The sequence below is a fragment of the Motacilla alba genome, chromosome 9 (genome assembly GCF_015832195.1).
Source record: "Motacilla alba alba isolate MOTALB_02 chromosome 9, Motacilla_alba_V1.0_pri, whole genome shotgun sequence".
In the NCBI taxonomy this organism is placed as follows: domain Eukaryota; kingdom Metazoa; phylum Chordata; class Aves; order Passeriformes; family Motacillidae; genus Motacilla; species Motacilla alba.
Genome location: NC_052024.1, coordinates 5701213 through 5726971, shown reverse-complemented (window position 1 = coordinate 5726971; position 25759 = coordinate 5701213). Strand labels below are relative to the sequence as shown.

The window sequence follows — 25759 nt, the reverse complement described above, 5'->3', positions numbered from 1 at the left end:
AAAACAACAGTGTTAGGGTAAATTTGGATAGGAGAAGGAGAATAAAAGGCTCTGTGCTCACTGAGGTATGAAACACATCCCAAGTTCTCCTAGTTGGGGAAGCCCATTAGCAAAGGCTGTCATCCTTCATCCTGCTCTGTTGATGGACTGTGGTAGAAGAGGGTAAAGCCAAGAGTGCCAAATCAGCTCCATAATTTATGTGGGTTTCCATGTGATACTCATTACTTGATTTGTTTCAGTGAGAATCTGCAACGTTCTGTACTCCATACCTGCTGAAATACTCCAGTGTATTTCCCAGTCAGTCACTCCAGATTTGGGAATAGCAGCCTTGAGACTGTCTGAAACAGCCTCCTGGTTGGCAGTGTCTGAGTCAGTGTTGCTGACACACAGGCTGTTTTCTGGTCTAGATTCTTGCAGCCTGTAGATTTTTGCACTGTTTTGCAGTGACTTAGTCCTGAAGGACCAAGAGTCAGCTATGTTTGAATTTCCCCAAAAGTGACAGCCTTTTTGTCCTTGTTTTCTGCCAGAGCGGGGATGAGTCGTCAGAAGAGGAGGAGGGCGAAGTTGACAGTGAAGTGGAGTTTCCTCGTAGACAAAGGTAAAAGGTGAATTCACTCTAATCTCACTTTGGTGGGACAAAATTGAGGAGACTTCTCGTTGCACTGCGCACCAGCACTGAAACTGATGAGGGTGCTGGCAAAAGGGCAGAATCCCATTCAGTGTGTCCCATCCACCCTCAACTGATCCCTCATGTCCACTCACTGTTCCAGCCCATCCTGAGATGTTCTCTCTGGCCCAGCTTTCCTGCTGACTTTCCTGCAGGCTGTTTGCAGCACGACTTGGTCACACTTGATAGCGTTATTCTGCCTCTGCAAATGAGCTGCTGCATCTGTTTCACCAGGATCAGACTCAGTGGATGTGGGAACCCTTTGTGGGCTACCCCCAGTGTTGTTTATTAATTGTTGTTGCAGTGGGTAAGACTCCAGCCCAGCACCTTTGTAGCTGAATTCAGATAAGATTGCAGAGCTAAGTGACAACAGCAGATCAAGTTTGATGGTGTTGCCTGTAAAATAAGACTTAGGGGGAGTGTTCCTACATAAGCCTGGGGAACAGCATGATTTACAGTACTGTGCTCAGGAAGGACATCATGGGCTTGGTGCTGCAGCTTCATGAAAGCAGCTGCTTCAAGTGCAGGAGTGATCCAGTAGGCAGACAGGCTAAAGGTTTGATTCAGAGGAGCAGAGAGGAAAATAAATCTTGTCTCCTGTTGTGTGCATCCACAGCACACCTGAAGCTTAAATCCTAATGTTCCCTTCATTGCCCCAGTAAAAAAAACAGTAAAGTTTGGAAAGGTACTGAGAAGTGTGACAGGAGTGGTTAGGGATGGTTTCCGTAGAAGAGGAGATTAAACCCATGTGAAATGTTTCTCTAACAGGAGGAAAGGCAACACCAGAGGTGCATGAAATTGTAATTTATGTGGAGAAAATAGACAAGGAATGATTCTTCACATTCATGTTAGGGGCAGCCAGTGAAGCAAACAGGGCTTTAAAATCAACCAAAGGAAGCGCTTTTTCCATCCAGAACATTTTCAGATGTGCAGCTCATTGTCAAGGTGTGCTGTGGAAATCAGAGCATGAAGAGCTGTAAGTGCAGAATTTCTGGAGTATGGATCCATCAGTGACTGTTAGCATTGTCATCTGGGTTTGAGCTTCTGCTCGGAAGTCAGATCTGCTGAATGGTCCGGGCCAGGAAGAGATGCCAGGAGAAAGCAGGCTCAGTCTGCATACCCTGTTCTCATACTTCTCTCAGGTTATTCCTTCCTGCCTGGGGTTGACGGCAGAATGCTGGGCTGGATGAGTTATGTGACTCATACAGTTCCTGTGGGATGTTGTTTCCTCTGTGATTTACTAACTTGGAAGATTAGGAGGACAAGTTGCCTGTTGTATATGATGCCCTGTTGTGGGTCTCCTGGCACGTTCCCTCAAGTGATGTGTTGTCCCACTGCTGTTGAATCCTGGCACAAGGCCGTTTCCATGGTCAAGTAACTGTGAGCTTATTTCTTGAGTGGATGGTCCTAAATCCTGCCTGGCTTTTGGGATGGCTGCCAGGTGATGCAGGTATTCCCAGGTGAGTTAGCTTGAACTCACAGAATCACTGGGTTGGAAGAGACCTTTAAGATCATCAAGTCCAACCCAGCCCTAACACCTCAACTAAACCATGGCACTGAGTGCCACATCCAGTCTTTTTTAAACCCATCCAGGGATGGTGACTCCACCACCTCCCCAGGCAGACAATTCCAGTACTTTATCACTCTTTCTGTAAAAAACTTTTTCCTAACATCCAACCTAATTTTTACCCTTGGTGCAGCTTGAGACTGTGTCCTCTTGTTCTGTCAGTTGCTGCTTAGAAAAAGAGACCAACCCCACCTGAATACAGTCACCTTCCAGGAAGCTGTAGAGAGTGATAAGGTCACTTCTGAGCCTCCTTGTCTCCAGACTGAGCACCCCCAGCTCCCTCACTCATTCTTCACAGGATTTGTGTTCCCAGCCCCTCTCCAGCCTCGTTGCCTCCTCTGGGCGCACTCGTGCGTCCCAACGTCCTTCCCAAACTGAAGGGCCAGAGCTAGACACAGCACCCCAGGTGTGGCCTCTCCAGTGCCACGTACAGGGGAAGAATGACCTCCCTGCTCCTGCTGGCCACACCATTCCTGATCCAGGCCAGGAGCCACTGGCCTTCTTGGCCACCAGGGCACACTGCTGGCTCATGATCAGCCAGCTGTTGATCAGTACCCCCAGGCCCCTTTCTGCCTGGGCACTGTCCAGCCACACCATCCCAAACCTATAGCTTTGCAGGGGGTTATTGTGGCCAAAATGCAGGACTGGGCACTTGGATTTATTAAACTTCATCTTATTGGACTCTGCCCATCCATCCAACCATTCCAGATCTCCCTGCAGAGCCCTCCTACCTTCCAACAGATCCACACATGATCCCAGCTTAGTGTCATCTGCAAATTTACTGATGAAAGACTCAATACCCTCATCCGTGTCATCAATAGAAATATTAAAAAGAACACCACAGTATAGCCTAGCACTTTAGGAAAATGCACTGTCCAGGAAAAATATGCTCCAGGGCAGATCAGCTAACATGGACATACCAGACAGGACCAAATAAGAACAGATGAATTTAAAGATGCAGGTCTTGAACTATGTTATTCAGAAGGGATAGAATTCTGTAGCTCCAGGACGTGGAAGGCACTCCACAAGGCCTGGTGTAGCAGAGCAGTGAACACAGCAGCCAGGAAGTTCCCTGTGACTGTCATCCAAGGTGAACACTGAACTTCTCCCTGTTTGCAGACCCCACCGCTGCATCAGTAGCTGCCAGTCCTACTCAACCTTCAGCTCTGAGAACTTCTCTGTGTCGGATGGAGAGGAGGGGAACACGAGCGACCACTCGAACAGCCCGGATGAGCTGGCCACCAAGCTGGAGGATGAGCTGGCCGAGAAGCTGGAGGACATGTTGTCCCAGACTCCAGAGATCCCCATTGAAATCTCCACGCAGTCGGATGGGCTTTCGGACAAAGAGTGTGCCGTGCGGAGGGTCAAGACTCAGATGTCTCTGGGCAAACTTTGTGCAGATGAACACAGCTGTGAGGTGAGTTGGTTATTCCCTCGTCTTTCCACTCAGTGGAAAAAACCTGCATAAATGTTATGGAAAGGAATCCAAGGGCCAGAAAGTTGGAACATTGCCTAGAAAATGCTGTGGTAGGTGTACTGTGGCAAAGGAACTGCTGCAATACCCAGTCTTCCTCCAGCTTGGCAGAAGAGTGGGCGGAGGAAAGTAGCACAAACAAAGCTGAACATAATGTGCTGGTCAAGATGAGTGTGATCTTGGGAACCCATCAGATTTACAGTTGCATTATATGGCATAAAAATACCTAATGAAATGGAGTGAATGTAAACTGCCTCAGACATATCCATCGGCAGCCTTGCTCACAAAGCTGGGATGACTTTCTTCCTTTCTCTGCCTTTCAAGTGTTTGGGAGGGGTAGGGCAGAGCCTGCTGCATGATCTCCTCATAACCCTGTGTTTGAGAGTGCTCTGACCAGGTATTTCTGTGCTGTCCCCTCTCTTAGGGGAGACAAGCGACCTTTGGTGGGGCAGTCGTGAGCTGTGCCCTCTCCCATGTGTGCCACTCTCCTCTGCAGGTGGTGACCTTTGCCTGGCTGCTGTGACAGACTGGGATGCGTGGGTGATGTGCAGTACAGGAATGGTGCTCAAGTCTCCCCCTTTCCTTTTGTCTTGCAGAACCCACCACAGTTTGGAGAATCAGACTGTGACTCTTCTGAAGGGGAGTGTTCTGATGCCACGGTCAGGACCAATAAGCCCTGCAGCTCTGCTACTTGGTAATACAGATCTCCCCCAAAGCTTCCTGGTACTGGCATTTTGATTTCCCTGAGATTCCACTTCATTCCCCTTCATCACACTTTACAGGAAGAGAAGATGCTTCTCCTTCCCACCCCAGGAGTGATTTGCAATAACCCGAATCTCTGGAAAATGTCCAAATGAAATTAATTCTCTTTGAGCATTTCAATCAAGAATGGCAGGGATGTATTTTATTGAATAATCTAGTTACTGTAACATGGATATTTATTTTTTTGACATTTTAACACTTTTTACTGTAAAGAGTGGATTGTATTTATAGACACACAGACTTGTTGCAAAAAAAAAAAAAAAGTTCAGAAAGCAAGCACACTATGGAGAAACATCCTGGGAGTCCTGCCTGGACAGCTTTGTGTACAGACGCGGGGGATTCTCTTGCTGCTTGCACAGGGGACCAGGCCTTGTGGCCCTGAAGATTGGAGAACAGATCAAGAAAACTAAACCACTCAGTCTTATCAAATGAGGAAAAGCAGAAAAAGACCTGACTGTAGGGTCACCTGTGAACAAAGTGTTTTCAGTATAACCAGCTGGGTCATTTTTAATCAGAAGGTGGACATGTTCCTGGAGAAAACTGGTACTGAGGTGCTAACAACCAGGGTCTTCTGAGTCGATACATCCCCAGGAATGTAATGATGGGTTTTATTTTAAGGATTTTTAGTTTCTTTTTTTAATCAGCATTTTGTTGTGAGATCCTGCAAATGTATTCTAACCTCGTCCTCTTGAGAATTGGTATCAGAGCACTTCTTACCACCGTCCTTGCTTCACTCTGGGAGTGTCAACCTCCAGCTGAGCAGGGAAACCTCTCTCAGATGCAGTGTGCCATTTCCCAGTTTACTTCCTCCTCTTACCTCCTGTCTGTTTCAGTCAGTCAAAGAAATCAATCAACTCAGTGTTGTCCAAGCGAGGACTTGCAAAGCATGGAAAGCACATTCCGCAGAGCCCGAGCACTTCTGGGGAGGACGCTGGAGACGCCTGGAGTGGACTGGGAGAAGCAGCCTCTCACCTACAGCAGCATCGAGAACCAGCAGAGGGCTGTGTGTTGAGGGGGAAGACTGGGAATCACTGGCCTGGCTGAGAGCATCAGCCCTGCCCTGTCTCCTTATTCACTGTACATTCTTGGAAGCATTAGCAGCTGCCTGCCCTTCATGGCAGGCCTTGTGCAGGGAATCCTGACATGGCCGTGGCACCGCTGTGTCTCGGGTGTGCCCCGAGGCCTCTGTTTCTCCTCCAAGCTGAAACTCTGCAGGTGCAAGTGAGGATAGTACTGGTATGTGACAGGCCGAGGCATTGGCAGATGAGAAAAATTTGTTTTCTGATAGAACTCATAGTGCCTTCCCTTCAAACACTACTCTTCTAAAACAATATTGAAAGAGAACAAAACGATAGAGCACGTTCCGCCCCCTTCCTTAGTTGATGTCCCCCTGCAAGAGCTCTCCCTCTGCCCTTCCCAGTGTGCTGGCTGGCACGGCCAGCTAGAGGTGAACGGCAGGAATGGACCATGGACAGGTACTTCTGTTGCTTTGTTTGTTTACATTTTATGTTAAAATATTGGTTTGAACTTAACTGTGGTAATTTATAGCCTCATGGCAAAGTGAAGGAAAATGTCTTACTTATACAGAGAGCAGTATTGTATGAGTTAAATTATCCCATATTTTTAAATTTTTGTAGCTGGACTACAGACAGATCTTAAGTTATGATGTTATTTTATTATTTATTATCATTTCTGTAGATCAGAAGGTTGGCTTCACCGCTAGCACAATTGTAATCTCTGTGTGTGACGTTACCTTCTCCCTGCTCGCCAGAGGGGTGGGAGCAGAGCTGGGCTCAGTGGCTGTCAGGAGTTGCTGCCTCTCGTGATTTCCAGGGATGCTGTTACTCCAGGGCAGAGCGCAGAGAGGGGTGGATGGCTGCAGTCAGGTTCCTCGTGGGCAGAGCTGCAGTTTGCTCATGTTGCTGATGGTTGGCAGCCACTGAACTGGTGGGAATGTGAGGAGAGTGGTCAGGGGGTGAGGGGCTTTTGAACTGATCACAAAGTGAATAACTGTGACGAGAGTTCCCTGGCCAGAGCATCCAAAACGATGTCAGGGAGGAGGGCAGTTGCCCTGGGCAGTGGGTCCATGTAGTGGACCTGCCCACCTGGGCAGGACCAAACAGGCTCCTGGAGAGGGAGTGACCTGCTCACCCTGCTCTGGGCAGAGACAGAGAACCCTGAGAGGAGTGCAGCTCTTTCCTGGCTCATTCCCTCTCTCTTCCCACCTTTTGTTTCTCCTCCCCAGTGTTCTTTGTCTCTCGGCCAGTGGCAGGAGGAGCCGGCAGGGCCAGAGATGGCTTTGCTGTTGTGGTGTGAGAGGGGGTTCGCAGGCCAAGGTGTGGGAATTTAGCAGTGGAGAACTGTGTTCACATAACACCTTGTGGTGTAAAGAGAGGTGGAGAACTGCCATCAGGTGTCCCCATCAGAGGATGCCGAGCCCTGTGTCCCTGGACAGACTCTGCTCAGACCTGGCAGGCTCTGGGAGACCCATGGGCAGCACTGGTATCCTTGGGCAGTCCCACAAACAGCCCCAAAGCAGAGCTGCCTCCAGCTCAGGCCTGTCACTGTCCCCAGGGCCTCTGGCCTGCGGCAATCCAGTCCCTGACCAACAGATTCCAGAGGGATTTGGGCACCTGTGGTCTCTTTGTAGGCTCCACCATGGGTTGAAGCTCCACTGGGCTCGCAGAGCTTTGGTGTTTGGGATTTTGAGACCCTTCTGGGCCAGCTGTCCTGGATGCAGCTGACCCTTCCCCATCCTTACCTGGGGACATGCTGGCCTGTTCTGCAGCCTGGGCAAGCAGAGCTGCCCCCTCCAGCCTACCACATTTAGCTCTATTCTCACACCCCCGGGCCATTGCACTGTTCCAGTCCAGTGTCGCTGCTCCTCCTGCTGCTCCTGACCCTGCATCCCTCTGGGAATGCCACTAGGGCAGCCCCTTGCCCTGCCTGTGGAGGTGCCACCCCAGCCTCCCCTGCACACGTCCCGTGGGCAGAGCTGGCTCAGCACCCCCACATTCCCGGGATGGTTGCTGTCAGTTCTGGGGGGGTTATGTAGGATTTTCCTTAGTGACAGCTCCCTGGGATTGCACAGTCCCCACATCGCTGTATGGGCACCTCTGCTGCGGTTCCTTGCACTTCCTCTCCTGGCAGGGTCTGGGGTTGAGAGGTGTAGGTGAGCCTGCTTACTCCTTGTAGTTACACCGCATTCCAGGGCCGGAGTAAACTGTGGGTTTCCTTTCCAGCATCCCGAGTACCCTGATCCCGTTCTTGTGGCTGCTGACAGCTCCTGAACACTAGCCTAGATTTTCTCCCAGAGCTGAATGTTGCCCTCCCCACTGTCGTGTTAAGTACCCATTTCATCTTGGCCCTGTCCAGTAGTGTTCATCCCCTCCTCCCTGCTCTGTGGATTCCTGAGACAAACTTGATTTTTTTTTGTATTGACCAGTGTACAGTGATGGAAACAAGAATGACTATCAAAGCAAACAATGCATGGAATAAAAAGCCAGTGTACTTCAACGCTGCAGGCTGGTCTGGTGATCTGGGAAGGGGTTCTCATGGACTTTGGGATGTCATGAAGCCTTGCTCTGGGGTCTCCCACCTGCCCCTTTCCATACCAGGAGGGGTTGCTTTATCCTCCCTGTGGATCTCCTCATGGAGAGCAAATACCTAAACCCCAAGAGCAGAATATCATCCCAGGGGGAGGAGGGCAATGAGGCCCTGGCACAGATTGCCCAGGGAAGCTGTGGCTGCCCCTGGATCCCTGAAAGATTCTCAGGCTGGATGGGGCTTAGAGCAACCTGGGATAGTGGAAGTGTCCCTGCTCATGACAGGGCGTGAAACAGGATGGGCTTTAGGATCCTTTCCAACCCAAACCATTCTGGGATCCTATTGGGACAGAGCCCACCTCTATTTGGAATCCTCCTAGTTACACAGGAGCAAATGTGTGGGTTTCAAGGTGCTTTTCAAGGACAAATCTCTGCCAGTCAGGCACATCCATTCCTGTTCTTTTCACCTTTATTCTCCATGGGGAGTAGCAGTCACTGGCAGACCAGAGAGGCTGTCTCAGGTGTTCTGACATGACTGATTCAGACAGCTCAAATCCTGAGCATTTTGCTGCAGAGTGTGCTGGTTTAACATGGGCATCAAAGAAGAATCTTCTACAGCTGCACCCTGAAACAACATTATTTTCTAAACGCGGTGCTTGTACAGCTGCACAGGAGCACATGGCTCATCATTTCAGGCCAAAAATGCTAAATCTGTCTGCAGTTGGAGGGAGCAGGGCCTGCCTACTGCCCGCAGGGTTGTGCTTGGCCAGTGATCCACAGCTGGGTTCTGGTTTGCCTTCCTCACAGGATGCCAGTACTCCTCCTTCTATTCCCCACAGCCTCAGGCACATAGGAGACTGATTTAAATGAAACAGGCAAATTAACTGAGTGTTCACAAAGCCCCTGTATCTCTCTCTCTGTGCAGATACGTGCACAGATAAACATTCATTAAAAATAAGAACGGACACCTCCTCTGAGATGAGAAGGATGATTAAAAATTGCCACTGTCCTTGGTGGCACAGAGCATGCAGAATATGGGAAGAGAGTCCTGCAGCTTTTACCCCAAAACTGGGGCACCTAAGCCATCACAAGCTCTTTCTGCCATTTAGTGTCTGAGCTTGCTTGTCGCCATCCAGCTTCAGGTGCTTCTTGCTGTATCTCTTGATGAGGGTCCCTGGAATCAGCGCTGCCACAGCCATGGCCAGCAGCTTGAGCAGTGTGTCCCAGGAGAAGATGGCATCCAGAGAGGTGATCTGGGACAGAATGGCCCCTGTCTGCACACAGATGAAATTGTACGGTGTAAGGCCTGAAGGAATCAGAGCAGAAAAAAAGCTGTTAATTCCCCCCTGGAGAAAACTAGCTAAATATGCCCAAAGCCAGACACAGAAATCACAGAACTGCTAGGGTTGGAAGGACCTCTGGAGATCATCCAGTCCCACCCCCCTTGCTAAGGAAGGGTTACCCAGGGCAGGTGACACAGGAAGGTGTCCAGGGGAATTTGGAACATTTCCAGAGAAGGAGACTCCACGCTCTCCCTGGGCAGCTGTTCCAGTGCTCTGCCACCCTCCATGGAAAGTTCTTCCTCATGTTGAGGTGGAACTCAGTGTTTTAATTTACAGCCATTACACAGACACTGGGGTTTGTGCTTGTAACAGAAAGAACCAGGTGTAAAGCTAAATTTGCAGCACTGGGGATACCTACAGAATGCTCAAGGGCAGCACAGAGGAAACAGATCAAGGGTCAGAGTCCCAGCTCTGCCCTCCCTGGCTCAGTGATACCAAGAGCAGCAGTGTCACACTGTCCCCTCAGGCTGTGTCCCCAGGCCTTACCAATGAGAACGGAGAGGAAGAATTGGGACATGGGGATGTTTAAAATGGGAGCCGAGAGGTTCAGAAACCAGTTTGGTGTCATGGGGAACAGCCTCAGGAACAACAAGAAGAAAAATAAGCAGCTCCTGTTTTCTTCTACCTGCCAAAAGAAACGTTCCATATCATTCCTGCTCCTCAAACAGCAGTAACGTACAAATGCCCACGATATTGGAGTGAATTTTTCTTCTTACATGCCACAGTGTACCATCAGTTCAGAACTGAGGGAAAGCAGCAACACTGTGTCTGTATGGGAGCCTAATGGTAAGCCAGCCCTCTTCAAAGAAGGGGTGGAAATGGGATCTCACCGTAATGAAAGATCAGGAAGTCAAGAGCAGAACCACCTCCAGTGTACAACACAGCATGGGATGGATGGAGGCAGTTCTGGAGCACAGGGGCTTCCCAAACCGTCCTTTATTTCCTATCTGCTTTTCCTTAGGATCCAGGATTTTCCTGGCAGCCCCTCTGCCAACAGGTTTGTTCCAAGAGAGCAGCCTGCTCCTAGACTGTGCCCTCAGCAGGCCTGGTGCCTCCCCGGCACACACTGGTTTTCACTGTCACCCCAAGAGCAGCCTGGCCCAGGGCCACCGTGGGTGTCAGCAGAACTGCCAGCTCTTACCTTCCCTTGCAGCAGAGCCACCTTCTCAGGGAAGAAGTGGACTATGAGCTGCTTGCCAAAAGCTGCAGAGAGCAGGTAGCAGAGAGTGGCTCCCACAGACGTGAGCACTGAGCACAGCACCAGCCCCATCCATGGTCCAAAGAGTGCTCCAGCCAGGACATTCTGTGGGGACAACATGGAGTGAGGCCTGGGGGACACAGTGTGTCACTGAACCATGGAATTGTTAGGGTTGGAAAGGGCCTCTGGAAATTATCCAGTCCAAATGCCCTGCCAAGGCAGGTGTGTCACCCAGAGCAGGTGACACAGGAACAGGTGGGTTTGGGATGTCTCCAGAGAAGACTTCGCCCTCCCTTGGACAGCTGTTCACAGTGCTCTCCCACCCTCCACGGAAAGAAGTTCTTCCTCATATTGAGGTGGAACTTCTTGTGTTTTAGTTTATGGCCATTGCTCCTTGTCCTGTTGCTGGGCACCACTGAACAGAGTCTGGCACCATCCTCTGACATCCCTTGGAGATATTTATATGCATTAATGAGATCCCCTTTCAGTATTTTCCAGACTAACCACCTCTCATCAGAGAGATGCTCTGGCTGCACCTCTCTGTGGCCTCCGCTGGCCCCTCTCCTCCTTGTCTCTGTTTTCCTGAGGAGCCCAGATGTGGGCCTGGCAGTCCAGCTGTGCCTCCCAGGGCTGAGCAGAGGGGCAGGATCACTCCCTGACCTGCTGGCAACGCTCTGCCCGGGGCACTGCGGGATCCCACTGACCTTCCTGGCTCTCGGGGCACATTATCCACCAACACTCCCGATCCTTCCCAGCAGAGCTGCCCTCCAGCAGGTCAGCCCCGACCCGTACTGCTACAAAGGGTCGGTCCCTCCGGCTCCTCCAGCCCGATCCGTGAGTCCCCGGCCCCTCGCCCCGCGCGGCCCTCCCCGTACCAGGAGGCTGGAGCCGGGGATGGCGAAACTCTGCTTGTACAGGTACGCGCCGCAGAACAGGGCCAGCGCCGCGCCCCGGTGCTGCCGCTCGTAGTCCCGCAGCGCCTCGGCCAGGTCCCGCAGCTCCTCCAGGTCCGCCGGGAATCGCAGCGCCCTGCGAGGGGAGAGACGCACGGGCAGCGCCGGGGGAAGGGAGGGACGCACGGGCAGCGCCGGCCGCCCACACCCACCTGCGCGTCTGCCCCGCGCTCAGCCGCGCCGACAGCAGCCACAGCGCGGCCGTGGCGGCCGCGAAGACCAGCAGGAGCCCAGCCGGGCGCCGCCACATCCCGGCTCGGGGCCGCCGCCACCGCCGGACCGGACCGGACCGAGCCGAGCCGAGCCGAGCCGAGCGCACCCGGCCCCTCCCGGCCCGGCCCCGCCGCCCTCAGCGCCACGAGGCGGGTGCGCAGGCGCGGGGCGGGGCCTCCGTGAGGGGCGGGCCAGGGGCCGTGATGGCGGGCGTGCACTGAGGGGTGCCAGTTGCCCTTGCTGTCACCTGCTGCTCGTGAGGGCTCCCAGCCGGCTCAGCCGCGAACGCACGCCTTAAATCCCCGTTTGAAGCCCTGGCTTTAAGCCCCCATTTTAAAGTCACGCTTTCAAGCCATGCCGCTATGGTTTTATTGTCACTCCCCCAGCCCGTTTATACACTCTGGAGAGCGGGTCCCGCTGCTCGGGCCCCACAGAAGGCGCCCGGGCCCCAGCAGTTGAGTCCCCACACGGCGGGGAAATGTCTCTGCCCCGTCCGGGCACGGCGTCCTCGGGACTCGGCTCCTCCTTCAGCATGGGATGGGCTTGAAGGTTTTCTGGGTGTTCTCTGTCAGGACCAGGTCGTACCGGCACAGCTGGGGTCTGTGTGAAAACACGGCCAAAAGTGAAAAAACGGCGCTTTTTTTCTGTCATCTCCCCACCCGCTGGAGGCGTACATAAAATAAGTCATCTTAAGAGAACTCGCTTCAAGTCCACCTGAAGGGAGGTTGGCTTTAAGCCAGGGATACTTAGAGCATTTTACCATTCTGTTCTATGTTACCTTTTGCTCGTGGAAAAAAAGGATCACAAAAAATCCAGCAAACAAACAGGCACTGGCTGCAGAGTCTATGGTTCCCTTTAAGCCAGTCCACCAAACAAGGTGGTCCCTCCAGCCCACCTGCCTGTTCCTGCCCCTTCCCTGCTCCAGGCATGAGAAATTCTGCCACTGCTCTGACCTGGGTCCAAACACAGATCTGGTCTGGAGCTAGTTCAGCCAAAATACTGAGGAAATACTTGGGCTTTCACTGGGGAAATATGTACATTAGCCCAGTGTAGTGGGTTGAGCAACAGGGAAGAGGAGAGGGCAGGACATCCCTCCCTGTGGCAATGACTGATTAGATGATGTGTTCAAAGTCCTGAACTGTGTTTATTGCCTGTGGCAGCCCCTCATCGTGGAGAGACAGCATTGTGTGATAAAATATTAGGGCATTTGTGTCTGCTTTTTAAAAGACTAAATGTGTATCTGGGACTGGAAGTGACTGTGGAGGTGTGGGACAGGAGACAGGGAGTGGCAGCAAGGGAGAGCTGCAGGACCTTGTTTAGTAGATGTACAATCTTCTCCTTGTTCCAAGGCTAGGATAAGGGTAGCAGACCTCATGAAATGCAAAGAAACACGCTCTGCAGCTCTATATGTCTGTTTGCTTCACCCTCCTGACCCTGTGATCTTCCAGCCTTGTTTTCAGCCAAACTGAAAGCATGGTGTGGTGTCCACGGTGTCCTTGCACAGGGTCTGTGTAAGAGATTCTGTGCTTGCTGAGCTCAGGCAGAGCTCCCAAACTCCAGAGGTGGGAAGCTTAAGGGTAGGACAGCAGAGCAGACAGAGGCTAATGAGGTGGTAGAAATCTCATCAGCAATGTCTTGAGAGGTACCCCCTGATGTTGTGGGTACCAGCCAGGGCTTTGGGGCAAAGCAGCCAGGAGCTCCCACTTGCTGGAATTCCAGGAGTAAATTAATCTCCCTGCTTCACTAGCCATACAAATTGACTGGGATATAAAATGTGTATTTGGGGCTGAACATCTGCTCTTCCCAGAGAGCTGCATTTGCCCCCATCCTAGGGCTCAGGCCTGGGCAGCTTCCCAAAGGTAATTTTCCTGACCAAAGGTTAAGGTGTCAGGCCACGTCAGAGTCACATCACATGTGACATGTTCCCAGTGCAATAAGACAGCCTCTGTGTTCAAGTAAGTATTCAGCTGTGGGATTCCATTAAAGAGGAGTTTATTCCCAAGATATGTGTATGTGAATTACTAAATGTAAAATAAATCTAATTCTTCTGCACATACTCAGCCAGGCCAGGAATCTGGGAGATCCCTTTATTTCTGTCCAGTCTGCACCAAAAGAAATGGTTTGTTTGTAAACATCTGCTCACCTTTCTGGGTTTGTTAGTGAGTGGAACCTCATTTGGAGAATCCTGAGTTTGAATTTTGGGCCAATGACAGATCCCGTGGAAAATGTCAAGGAAATTCTTTCCACATTTTCAAGATCCTGGTCAAACCCAATGAGCAAAGTGATTTGTTTGTACTTCTGAAAGGTGGCAGCTTCTCTAAAGATAAAGCAGATGAGAGAGAGTGTCAGAGGGTCATCAAGGGAATAGCACTGGGTTTAACGTAGCCACTGTAATATTAGAAACAGGCTGGGGGAGGAGGCCTGAGCTTGTGATTAGTTTTGATTTACAGGAAATGGGTATGGATTCAGGTCTCCAGGTGTCAACCTGCTCAGCCACTTCTGCCTTCAGTTTTTTAGGGTGGAAGTGGGGACCCAGAGGTTAGATGCCATTTGGTCCCAAACCAGAATTTTCACTGTGATTCTTCTTTGATCCCAAGTGGGCTAGACCCATGTGATATTTGTACCTGGCTGGCTGTGCAGGCCTGAACGCTGAGTCACTTTGAGATATGCACCAAATCTGCACTGGCCTTGGTGTGGGATGCTGATTGCTCCAGTGCAAGCAGATAGCAGATATGCCTGAGGGAATATGCACTTAGAGAAACTGGGGAAAACTAGTTGTGCAGGTTTGTTTGGCTGTAGTTCAGATCAGTCAGGAATTTGCATGTCACATAAACACCATTAATTTGTCTCTCTGAGTGGAATGAATTGATTTTGGATGTGACATATTCAGGCCCAGGTTAATCCCCACTGTCTTGGGCACTGGGAACTAGAACAGAACACTCTGTAAGAGGAAGGAAAGAGGGAGAGATGGTTTTCCTTCTGCTTTAGTGGAAGCCTAGGGCAGTTGTGCTGCTGGCTGAGATTGTCCACTTCAGTCCTTAAGATGACAGAGAAGAGCCCAAAGCAAAAGGCAGGGCTGTCAGGGCTGTGTGCTGGGGGAGGCTGTGGAAATCCCTTAGGGCCAATAAATCCCATAGGGCCAGGAAATCCCATGTGCACTAGCAAGTATCAGCAGAGAAATTGGGGAGGATGTGTCACCTCCTCCTGTACCAAGGGATGCACTAACACTCAGAAAAGCTCAGACCAGTAAGACTTACGGATTAACTTTTGATTCTGCCTTCCTCCCATCTTCATCAGCTAGCACGATGCTGAAGGTGCCTCTCCTGGTGTCTTTGTTCCATGTGATAATATCCACCAGGTAGTGATAGACTGAGGGGAGAGAGAGTGAGTGGGGTTAGACCCTGTGGGCTCAGTCTGCTGTCCAGGCTGTGCTCTGCGTGGGAGCAGAGCTGTGGGTAGAGGATGGACACAGCCCCTGCAGTTTATCTCGACAATCCCTCTCTCCTCCCTGCTCTCCCTCTCCCGTTGCAGAGATTTCAACCAGAGACTAGGAGGTGTCAGGAGAGCACTGCAGCAAGGGTTATCCATGCAGGATGGCCTCGCTGTATGGTTCCCAGCACACTGCCTTTCACTGCCTGCCTTCTCCCTTCACTTCCAGACTGTATTTCTTTCTTCAGTCCCCTCTGAACCCCTCCATTTCTGTTCTTTGTATCTGTCATCTCTGTCATGGAGCAGAATTTTCTGTTCTTTGATCTGTGAGTCTGAATTCACTTGCTGACCAGCACTGGAGCTCAGGCCATAATCCCAGCCCATGCCCTGGTATGTTGGTAATCACAGGGATGAGATGAAACTTTTCACCTTGGTGAAACATTTTTTCCACAGATTCTCTTCCTCTCCCCGCACCTCTCACTTTTCTCCAGGGTAGCTTTTTCACCTGTACAGTCTGTCTTTCTCTCTTATTGTTCCCACACACCTCTTACTTTCACAAAAGAATGGTGTGTTGCTTTGAAACACGATTTGGGAACTTTTATACTTAATTTGAAAGTTCTCAACCAATTTCCCAGAACTGTAAGCAAATTGGCTTTCCCAGCACTGGACAGGTTGGCAGATAAAGGTTATGACAAACCACAGATGGACACAATTCCATCCAGCAGCAACTGGAGTTTCTAAAATGCTGGCTATAACCACCAGCAAGTAACTATCTCTGCTTGGCTGCTGCTGACAGAGGCAATGCACAAAGAAAAATAATCTCAGAAATCTCAGTCACTTACTGCAAAATGGCTCTTTGTCCGCTGTGTCGAAAAACATACTTGTCACTGGATGGCTCTGTTGTGTTAAATAGCTTTTCCACTCATAGGCATAATAACCTGCAGGTGACAGTTTGAAAAGGAAACCAAGTTACTGCACAGGTAGATGAGCCACTAAATGGCTGAAAATAAGCAAGTATTTAAGAAATAGTGCATTGTGTGCCAGCCGCTAAGTAGCACTGACACACATCCTCCTGTACCCCAAAGGCTTAGGACTGAATATGCCTGGTTACTCTTCAGCACTTTCTTCAAGCTGATCTTTTTCCACATCTGCTATCCATGGTCAAGGGTTTCATTTTGCAGTGCAGAATGAAAATCATCCCCTTGGCATTGCCAGTTCCTTTCTGGAAGTGTCAGGTGTTTTAACATCAACATTTCAGAGCTGCCAGCCTGAGGTTGGGCTGTCACACCCAGGCTGGGGCAGACAAGTCCAGAATTCCCTTTGTTCACCCATTTGCCATTTCTTTTAGAGCACAGAGGGATTTGTGGTGCTGGGAATTTACCTGTAAATCTTATTTTAGCAAGAACAGGCCCCTGTCTCCTCAAACTCTGCAACTGAGGGACTTAAATTCACTGTTGCTCGGACTTTAGCGTGAAGATCCCAAGTCTAGTTTTGGCTTTTCTAGTGCTGGATCCTTTACCTCTGGATTTCTGTTCTAGATCATAACATGATGTGATATCACAAGAAGCAGGCCTGAGATACCACAAAGACCTCAGTGGAAATAGCTTTGGTGCTTTTGCAAAGCTCCACGTTATGTTAGTCCTCCAGCAAAACATCACCCTCCGAGTTACAGTGCCGACAGGCAGCTCAGTATTCAGGATGGATTGGCATTCCCTGGATCCTTACCTAGGATGGGGCATGGCTTGGGCCAGAAGGGTTCACAGCTGGTGCATTTGCCATTCCTGTAGCTCCTGTACGAGTCGCACGGGTATGTGGTGATATTGCAGCTCTGTGTCAGGGAGGACAGGAACAGGAAAACAGACCTCTGGTGGTCACATTTAAAATACTGCAATCCTTAATCATGTACAGGGGAGAAATATTTCATTAGCAATCCTCATGCCTCAGGACACACCAGTGGACAGTCACTGACCAGTCTGAACCCAACAAATTACACTGGGGAGCACTGGGCTGTGGCAGAACAGCAGGTGGGCATCAGTCTCTCCATTTGAGCGCACTCAGCTCTGCCTGTGTCTGCTTTGCTTTTCCTTTTGTCTTTTTGGTTTTAAAAACATTTGTTTGTGTGGTTGCTGCAGTTCCAGAGGATCCAACTATGGATCAAGTTCTGTCTCTGGTGTTCTTTCCTCTCTCAGCTCAGGCCTGACAGCTGGATATTGCTTTTAGCTTTGCACATGACTTTCCATTTTAGTGTAAAAAAACTCTTTAGAAAGACATAACTAATAAAATGAGTTGTTGCATGAGCAGCAAAATCAGTGAAGCCTCATTTCCTAGGGATTTTTGGCCCAGGCTGCTCTCCTATGTAGATTCTCTTGGGTCAGATAAGGGTTGAATTCACAATACTGCATTTCCTTCTGTAAGGTATCTTCTTTACCCAGCTTTCATCAAACCAGTTCTGCTGCCAGGCTAAAAGGAAAAAAAAGCTTTCTTTTGTTCAAGACTAGGGCTGTGCCTTATAGACTGCACCTTCTGTCACTGCCAAGGAAGGTGTCTTTGATTTGGGATAACTGCCAGCTCCACATTCATCTTGAACCTGTTTTCTGAACAGGTCCTTGCCTCTGCCAGTCCTTTCGCGTGTTACAAGTAATTAGAAACAAAAATTCCCACAGCTTTTCTGGACATAGTCACAAAACAAAGGCACACATCTACCTGCTAACTTTTTGCACAGAGGATTAGTCCCACTTGCACTGTGACAGGGGCACAGAGAGATCACCCTGACTCTCATCTCTGCCTGTTGCACATCAGCTAAACCCCTGTCACGCCAATGCTGAGAAGAAGTTGCTGCTTTAGCTTTCCCAGAATATGGATTTCCTGTATTTTCTAAGCAGTGATGATGATTCTCTGGCTTTCTCCTCTTTTTCTGATTAGAAACATTTTGTGAGGGTTTGTGTAATTCAGAGCAGGATTAATTACCAGAAAATATTGTCAGTGGACAGCCTGGTTGGTCGGTCCCACCGTTGGGATAGAAGTCGATATGGCCCAGTGCTTCTCCGTAACCCAGTCCTAGCAAAAGGGAATACCAGGACTCAGGGAGGGAATATTAAATTGTAAAATGCACAAGAAGGAAATATAGCAACCTAACTGGGAAAAAATAGTAGTTATTTTACTCTTGGATGCCTGGTTGTACAGGAATACTAATGTATTTCCCTCTGTTTAGGTAGCAGGCCAAATAGTTGTTACCCAGCTGGGTCATTTTAACAATGGTATCAACTACCTAAAGTAAGTCTGTGCATGCAACAGTACAAAATGTGGGGGTTTGTGTCACTTGTGTGCAGGAGAGGAAAAGGGATGTGAAACCTGGATGTTGCTGTGCTGCTGAAATCTGCCTTCCTGGAAGGGCTGGGAGAAGAGAGGCAGCAATTATGTGGGAAAGCCAAGTGTTAGGGGTAGGGGTGGCCATGGGAGCAGCATGGGGGGCTTGGCATCACACTACTGGCCTGGCTGGTGGGTCTGGAAGAGGACAAGGCTGAGGGAGAGTCCAGATTTGCCTTAGAGGAAAGTTTAGCTCCTAATAGGTGGGATGGAGACTGGAAGCATCATGCAGGGAGACGTGGTTGGGGATAATTGATTTGCTGCGCATGTCACTGAGCTGTGGGACCAGCTCTGGAAATGCTGTGTGCTCAGATGCAGCCTGACCCCATGGTGGACTGTTGGTGTGTCCTGCTCTGGCAGGACTGTGCTGCAGGACCTCCTCCACGGGCTCCTAAGTAAGTCCTTGTAAGTCATGGGCCAGGTTATAACTGCTGTGTCAGCAGCATGCTTTGGAATGCAAATAACCCAGCAGCTCCTGAGGGAGTGCTGGGGACAGCGTGGGCAGCACAGCGCCCCAGAGGCTCAGTGAGGGAGCCTGCTGTGCTCCTGGGCCAAAGGAGCGAGGACCCCAGCGCTGCTGCCCACCAGCAGCCCCCCTTCCCATGCTCCAGTCACTCTCTGGGTGTCTGTGTGAAGGAAGGAGAGGGAATGTCACCTACCGTCAGTGTCGGAGTGAATGACATCCACAAACTGTGCGTCCGTGGGGTCCAGCCTCTCGCTCGGCGCCGTGCCCCTGTACAAGGGGCCCGCGGGGTCAAGGCCTGCAGCACAAAGCCATGGGCATGGCATCACCTCACTGCCCTTCCTTGAGGCAGGAGGACTGCTGGAGGAGGGCTTACCTGTGATTCTTCCCAGTGTGCCATCAAACATCTGTCCCACAAAGCCAGAGATGTGTGCTCCCAGGCTCACTCCTATCATGTGCATGGAGTCAAGGGACGCTCCATCAATCTGAAATGTAAAAGTACTCATGGTCATGTGTTTTTGGAAAATTAAAAAAAAAATTAGGAGGAGGAATGGAACATCTCCCAGTGATCCAAGCTATATAGATATTTCCCCTTTGACCATCCCACAGAGCAGCCAGCATTCCTGTTTAAGGCCTAAACCTCAGAGAGCTGTGATGAGAGCAGTTCAGGCAATGGTTTATTGTAATGGAGCAACAAGTGTGGACAGGAACCACTGATGGGCCCCAGGAGTAAAATTCCAGTTGCCCCACATGTGGTTCCTGCAAGGAATTAGCAGACACTATGATCCTAAAGAATCCAGCATCATCATTGCCTGTGCAACACCTCAGAGAAGCTGTGAAATGTAGCTGATTCCCTTAAGCTGCCTTTGGATATACAGAAAGTGGAAGTAGAGTTTCTATGTATATGAAAACATGTCTGGAGAGCTTTGTACCCAGAAATGTAGAGACTTAGAGTGCAAACTGAATATTACACCAAAATACCATTGTACCAAGTCCAAGGGTAGAACACATGCACTTCCAAAAATTAATGTATTCCTTTTTTTAGGAGTTTCTATTCCCAGACTTCCTGCTGGTTTAAGCACTTCCTTTGTGCCCTTTACTTACTGTGCCTTAATGACTGTGTCATAGCATGAGCGTCCAACTTACCAACATTTCATCTATAATTTTCTTCAGAATCTCAGCAACTCTTTTGCACTTCCTGGCAGCATAGCTGTAGATGAGAGTCGTTGCCCCCTGGTTCCAATCCACAACAATGACATTCATGTCCTCTACAGAAAGCAGGAGGTGCACCAGGTCAGGGATCCAGACCGGGGCAGAGCCTGTGAGTCGGTAGCCGTGGACGATGAAGGTCGTTTTCTTGGTCACATTGAGGTACTTGGAGGCTGTTGAGTGGAGCTCCTCGGCACAGCTTGGGTTCTGCCGGGTGTAGAGCAGCAGCTTCACTTTCAGATCTGTCCCTATCAAAGCATTCCCGAAGCCAAGGGCTGTGAATGCAGGACATGTCTCCTGAGGATCTGAAAGGAGCAGAGTGGCAATTGGAGTTGGGCACCGAGGGGTTTTCTTTAGCCTCTTGTATCTGCCAGCCCTGCACAGGGCAGGGAAGTGTGTTTTGAGTTGTCTGAGCACACAGGCTGCTCCTGTCTCCTCTCTCCCTCTCCACTCTCTCATGCTCATGACTGAAGTTACCTTGGAACTTAGGTTTTCTTGCTGTGTTGGGACAGAGAGAGCAATCACTCCTTTTTGGAGCAGCATTCCCTGAAACACCACAGTCCTGCTTCCTGTGGCAGCTGGGAGCTGGCAGGGACTATGTCCAAAAATCTCACTGGTGTGAGGAAGGTATTAAGAGACCAACAGGAGGGATGGCTGCTGTACTGGTTTGTGAGCACACCCAGGTGCTCTGGACAGGTTCTCTGTGGTATTCACATACTCTTTGAACAGAGAGAGACATAATTCTCTCTCCCGGGATTTTTCCTGGGGAAGGCAGTGAGAACCTCAGAGAAGAAGAGAAAATAATTCTTATCTCTGCTTGCTGTTCCTGTTGTTTGGCACATGTGGAATGTGTTATGGAGATTGTTTACCAAAGAAGGGATTTATTAACTGGACTGTGGTGATGGTTGTTTGGATTGATTGGCCAATTAGGTCAAAGCTGTGTCGTGATTGTCTGTAAGGGGTCATGGGTTTTTCTTTAGTATAGAGTTTAGTATAGTATTAGTATAGTATGTAATGTAATATAGTATAGCTTAATAAAGCAATTGAACAGCCTTCTGAATCACTGGAGTCACTGCACATTATTCCCCAGCTGGGGCTCGTCCTGCATCAATAGGTTCTCAGCTAAACAGGTGTCCTTGGGGTCGGTTTGTACCTCCAGCTGGGAGCTGCCAAGCTGCAGAGTCTTGCTGTGGTGAGGGGCAGCTCAAGGCTTCATTTGTATGTGCAGATGTGGCATTCCAGACTGCAAAATGGGGCACCCTTGGGCCTGTGAGGTGGTAATTGTGCTTTATACAGAGCTGAAGTGTAACTGAGCTTTGTGAAGGTACTGCTCGATGGGATGGCCTGTGCCATTGGAAAGCCCCTCTTTGTTCTTTGCTTTTCCAGCAGAACACCAGCTGAGCCTTCAGAACCCAGTACAGTCTCCAGCAGGGCACTGCCAGGGCATGGAATTACTGTCTCCAGGCAGACACTACTTATGAAGGCCCTCCCAGGTTCAGCAGCCTCTTCCTGGCTCACAATCCTTTCCCTCAAATCCTCGTAATCTTATTGAAGAACCTTGTGGGGCAGAGTGTCTCTCTCACACATGTCCTGGGCTGCAGTAATTGTTCAGCCTACAGTTCCTACAGGAATTTCCCTGATCTTTGTTGCTTAAAGGACTGTTCAGTAGGTAACAGGGTTTAGAAAACCTGCAGCTGTAAGTTAATTATGCTCTAGCAAATCTCCAATGCTCTGCGCATTTTAATTTGTGAATGATGAAACTCTCACAGTTTCTATGAGCAACTTTCCCTTTTTTCTTCCTCAGGAAATCAGGAGCATGAGAGTGATATAAATGCCATGTGCCCAGCACATAAACCAATCTGCTCACTTGCCACAGTTCTGCTAATTACTTTGTAGAAGCCCCAGGAGCTCTAGAAATAAAAGTTAATAGGCTAAAAGGATGTTGCAGTTAAGTCCAACTGAATATTTTTAATTGCTACCATAAATTCAGAAATAAATTTTAACATCTGAAATCCATGGAGTCCTTCCTGTTTAAAGCCTATGGTAACATATGAATGGCATGCCAGGAGTGGTGGGAAATGAAATCCCAGCCAGGCCCAGTGAAATCAGAGGCCTTTGAATGCAGGGTGTCCTGCCTCTGCAGCGCTTCACTCAGAGCTCCCTGGAGCAGCGTGACTCTGGGCCTGGCTCCCAAAAGGAAAGGTGACCTGGGTGGCTCCCTCCTGGCCAGCCTGCTCTCAGCTCATTCTTACAGTGCCAGGATGCTCCAGGGAAACAGCAGCAAGAGTTCTGAGACACTGCTCTTGTGGAGACCCCAAAGTATCTAGCAGAGAAAAATTAATATTTTTTGCTCATGCACACCAGCTCACACAGTGAGACTCAGTGACTGTCCTCTAGGTGCTACTGCAGCATAAAAAAATACAACTGTGTGTTTTACTAATAACTAGACATTGTTTCAGTTATTGTATAGTAGCACTATATAGTGTTGTTAATTATCTTTACTGCCACTGAAGCTGTAGCAATACAGGCAGAAATGCCAGGCAAGAATTACTTCTATATGGTGCAAGATTGCACTGATTGCTTAATTTGTTTCTGTATCTCGTGCACTGTGCTGAGGCTTGCCCAGAGGAGCACTATGTTTGTCATCAGAACAGCCCAAACCTTCTGGTACAGAAGTGCTTTCAAAGAGCTGGTCAGCGTTTGCTGATACCTAACACAGGGACTGTATAAAGAGCCTTGTTAAATCTGCACCAGGTCTGTTAGATTGGTTCTGTTTTGATTAACACAATCAAATCAGTGCTAATAAGGGGAGGAAACCTGCCAGCTTCTCTTCTGGCAAGCTGGTGCCAATGCCAGCCTCATCCACCATGTGTTCAAAAACTGACCCATGAGGAGGGTCAGTGAACCTGGCTTTGCTCTTCCTTCTGCTGTGCACTGTGACTCCTACCCAAATGGCTGCAAGTGTCTTTGAAACTCAGGATGACTGGGGCAAGTGGCTTAGTGAGATTTACTCTGCAAGCAAATAAATGAGGTAGAAATTTATGCCCTGGCACTGTGCTTAACCCATGTCCAACAGGTCACTTCCCTCCAGTAAAAGGGAATGAACATGGCCATTAACCCAGCATCCCAGTACCCAGCCCTGCCTTAGCTTGCTAGACAGCCTCTGGCAATCCCCATTCCCCTTCTGCTCTGTTTTCTGATATGTAAAACAGGAGGCAAACACTGGTTTGCTGGGCAAGATGCTCTGATCTTTCAGAACCTGCAGCAGGGAGCATAAAAATGTGTTAAATCCATGTACCTGCCAGGGAACTGGACACATTTGGTCTCGAGCCTGAGATCAGCCTCCAGGGTGCTATGTTTTATATACATGTATATATATTCTGAAATTAGGTACTCCCGGGTGGGAGTGTTGCAGGGAGTGGAACAGTCCCAGGCAGACTCCTGGTATTTGCTGCAGTCAGTGCTCTTCAGGCCTGCATTCTCCTGGTATGTCTCATTCCTTTCTAGGAGGTGGTGTTTGGAGGCTTCTTCTTTGATGGTGATCCTATGGACAGGCAGGGTTTGCCATGGTGGCATTTTGGGGCTATGGTACCGAGCTGTCTGCATGATTAAAGTACCAGCTGGGGTTTTTACCAGCCTGTCCTCTTGCAAAGGGAAGTTCCAACAGATCACCTCAGTGGGTCAGTGGTCACTTGGCTGGATGTGTGGCTGTCCCAGCTGTGGTCCTTGGGACACAGAGCTGCTTGCTCCACTGCATGGAGCTCAGGTGAGCATGTCCTGCTTCTCTGTCTGCAGGAGCTCTGGCCCACCAGCCCCTGCCACCTTGCCTGGGCTTTGTACAGTGAGTGTCATCAGACTGGTCTTAACCATCAGCAATATCTTTATCCCCCTTTAGGCACACTTGACTACCGCACCACGAATCGAATCGAGAGCATTAGTGGTGCAGATTTCCATCACTTTTCCACAGAGAGGGTGTGCCCTCCATTCCTAAGCTGGTCCTCAATAGCTCACTGCATTTCACTGGTGCCTTTTCACACCGTTCTCTTTTCCCACTTCTCATGACTGCATATCTTACAGAGTCTTAACCAAACAAACCAAGCAAAAGGCGACCCTGAGATTACTCCAGAGGACCCGATGAAACACAAGTTAGTATTTATAAGAACACTGTTTTTTTTAACCCTGTTTGTTTTCCCTACAAAGCAGAGAGCTGTAACTTGCCTTGCTCCCATGTGGATGCTAACACAAGGCAGTACATTTGTTTATTGTTACACAGGTTTGTTCTGGTAGGGCTGTGAGGCTATCAAATGGAGCTTACTGTTCATAAATGGTAATTCATCCTCTGCCTCTGCCATACATGACACCCCTGAGAAGAAATCATTATTCTCTGAAGATTTCGAATGACATTTTCAGTGTCGATGGATAGTACTTATATAAGAGAAATGTTTGCAAAGGGAGGAAAAGATAATAAAAAATAGTTCTGGTTTTCCATTTGGAACTCTTAGAACTGACTACATTCATGTAACCAGTATAATTTGTTTTGCCAAAATAAATAACGCTAGTGAGAAACCCTGTGCAGTAACTGTAAATGCAGAGGGCAGGTACATTCATGTTGCTGTAAAGCACAGAAAATGTGTTATATTTGACAAAAACATTCAAAACAAATGGTTGAGTTCTTACCTGTTTTCACCCCATACAAAAGGCAGATGAACACAACGCACAGCCTCAGCATATGGTCTTCCACATGGAACTTCTACGGGTAAGAGATTTGAAGGACCCCACGATTTCTCTGGCATGTGTCTGCTGGCTCTGACAGCAGTTTGCTTGCTTTTTTTTTTTTTTTTTGCCAGTAACAGTAGGTGTGGTGAAAGGAGGAAGTTACCAGCCAAGAAATGAAGACCAGTCAAATGAAGCTTCTTCTTAAGAAGGTGGGGCACCTTCTATTCTAGCAGGTTTCCTTAATTTAAATATAGTTTGCCTTGGGGGATGACTAATCAAAGACACAAACGGGTTGGTAGCTGTAAGCAGCAATTTGACTACACGTGTTGAAACTGAGGAAATTATTGCCTATTTGTCTTTTGCAAAGAATGTCAGGAAGATTGTAGATGTCACTGCGAGTCTGATAAGCATCTGGGTGGGGCCGGTGCTTGGTTTCACAGGGCCCTGCCTTTGGAGATGTCATAATGATCCCTAGTATCTCACATGTCCTTCCTGCTCCCCTGAGTGCCATGGCCCCCAGAGTCCCTTCTACAAATCCTGTCACCACCTCAGGCAGGAGACAGGTGCACAGCACTGTGTTGTGACAAAGGGTAAGTACCACTTCAAGGTGTCTAGCTGTCCACTGGGCTCCCAAGCAACTGCTGTCTTGGATAACACTCAAACAACTGGCACTCCCACATCTTCTCACAGACCTGCTGGAACCTCAGAAATTCAGCTCTAATTCAAGTAAGGAAGGCTTTTTTTTTGCTGGATGGGAGGAAGGAGATTGCCAAAGAAAGACAACTATCAGGGGCAGGAAAGGAAGTCTGAAATTGGAGCTGGAATGTATATAATAAAATTGGGAAAACGAGGGT

The 25759-nt window shown here is 49.3% G+C and overlaps 3 protein-coding genes across 11 annotated transcripts in view; 1 reads left to right on the top strand and 2 right to left on the bottom strand.

The window, feature by feature from the left end:
* MAP3K13 (mitogen-activated protein kinase kinase kinase 13) overlaps nt 1-7986 on the top strand; it is a 73515-nt gene extending 65529 nt beyond the window's left edge. For 7 of the 8 annotated variants that reach the window (XM_038145538.1, XM_038145542.1, XM_038145543.1 and 4 more), the window contains 4 exons: nt 528-598; nt 3354-3651; nt 4305-4402; nt 4491-7986. In XM_038145538.1, the coding sequence (XP_038001466.1) occupies nt 528-598; nt 3354-3651; nt 4305-4402; nt 4491-4527 (504 nt within the window). In that variant the 3' untranslated portion in view covers nt 4528-7986. Of the gene's footprint in view, nt 1-527; nt 599-3353; nt 3652-4304 lie in introns of all 8 variants that reach the window. The other variant, XM_038145546.1, reaches the window with a different exon arrangement.
* Nucleotides 7987-8466: 480 nt separating this feature from the next.
* Nucleotides 8467-11866, bottom strand: TMEM41A (transmembrane protein 41A). Of its 2 annotated transcripts, XM_038145547.1 has the most exons (5): nt 11662-11866; nt 11432-11585; nt 10500-10661; nt 9845-9983; nt 8467-9321 (listed from the first exon to the last, which is right to left on the bottom strand). In XM_038145547.1, exons 1-5 carry the CDS (start codon nt 11757-11759, stop codon nt 9101-9103), a joined length of 774 nt encoding a protein of 257 aa, XP_038001475.1. In that variant the 5' UTR covers nt 11760-11866; the 3' UTR covers nt 8467-9100. The 2 variants fall into 2 exon arrangements, with proteins under 2 accessions (XP_038001475.1, XP_038001476.1); XM_038145548.1 differs by lacking the exon at nt 9845-9983 and having other exon boundaries at nt 11662-11818.
* Nucleotides 11863-24996, bottom strand: LIPH (lipase H). The gene is made up of 10 exons (XM_038145549.1): nt 24867-24996; nt 20127-20494; nt 19357-19465; nt 19177-19278; nt 18119-18208; nt 16877-17044; nt 15994-16089; nt 14980-15091; nt 13866-14039; nt 11863-12322 (listed from the first exon to the last, which is right to left on the bottom strand). Exons 1-10 carry the CDS (start codon nt 24916-24918, stop codon nt 12250-12252), a joined length of 1344 nt encoding a protein of 447 aa, XP_038001477.1. The 5' UTR covers nt 24919-24996; the 3' UTR covers nt 11863-12249.
* Between the last annotated feature and the right edge of the window lie 763 nt (nt 24997-25759).

What these genes read in the sequence shown, in the direction of transcription:
- TMEM41A (XM_038145547.1), bottom strand. Translation starts at nt 11,759, where the DNA reads ATGTGGCGGCGCCCGGCTGGGCTCCTGCTGGTCTTCGCGGCCGCCACG. An exon ending in TCCCCGGCTCCAGCCTCCTG is followed by an intron (nt 10,662 to 11,431) that starts GTACGGGGAGGG and finishes TTGTCCCCACAG; the next exon opens with AATGTCCTGGCTGGAGCACT. An exon ending in CTTCCTCTCCGTTCTCATTG is followed by an intron (nt 9,322 to 9,844) that starts GTAAGGCCTGGG and finishes TGATTCCTTCAG; the next exon opens with GCCTTACACCGTACAATTTC.
- LIPH (XM_038145549.1), bottom strand. Translation starts at nt 24,918, where the DNA reads ATGCTGAGGCTGTGCGTTGTGTTCATCTGCCTTTTGTATGGGGTGAAA. An exon ending in TCCACTGACAATATTTTCTG is followed by an intron (nt 17,045 to 18,118) that starts GTAATTAATCCT and finishes TACATGATTAAG; the next exon opens with GATTGCAGTATTTTAAATGT. An exon ending in GCAGAATCAAAAGTTAATCC is followed by an intron (nt 14,040 to 14,979) that starts GTAAGTCTTACT and finishes CTTTATCTTTAG; the next exon opens with AGAAGCTGCCACCTTTCAGA.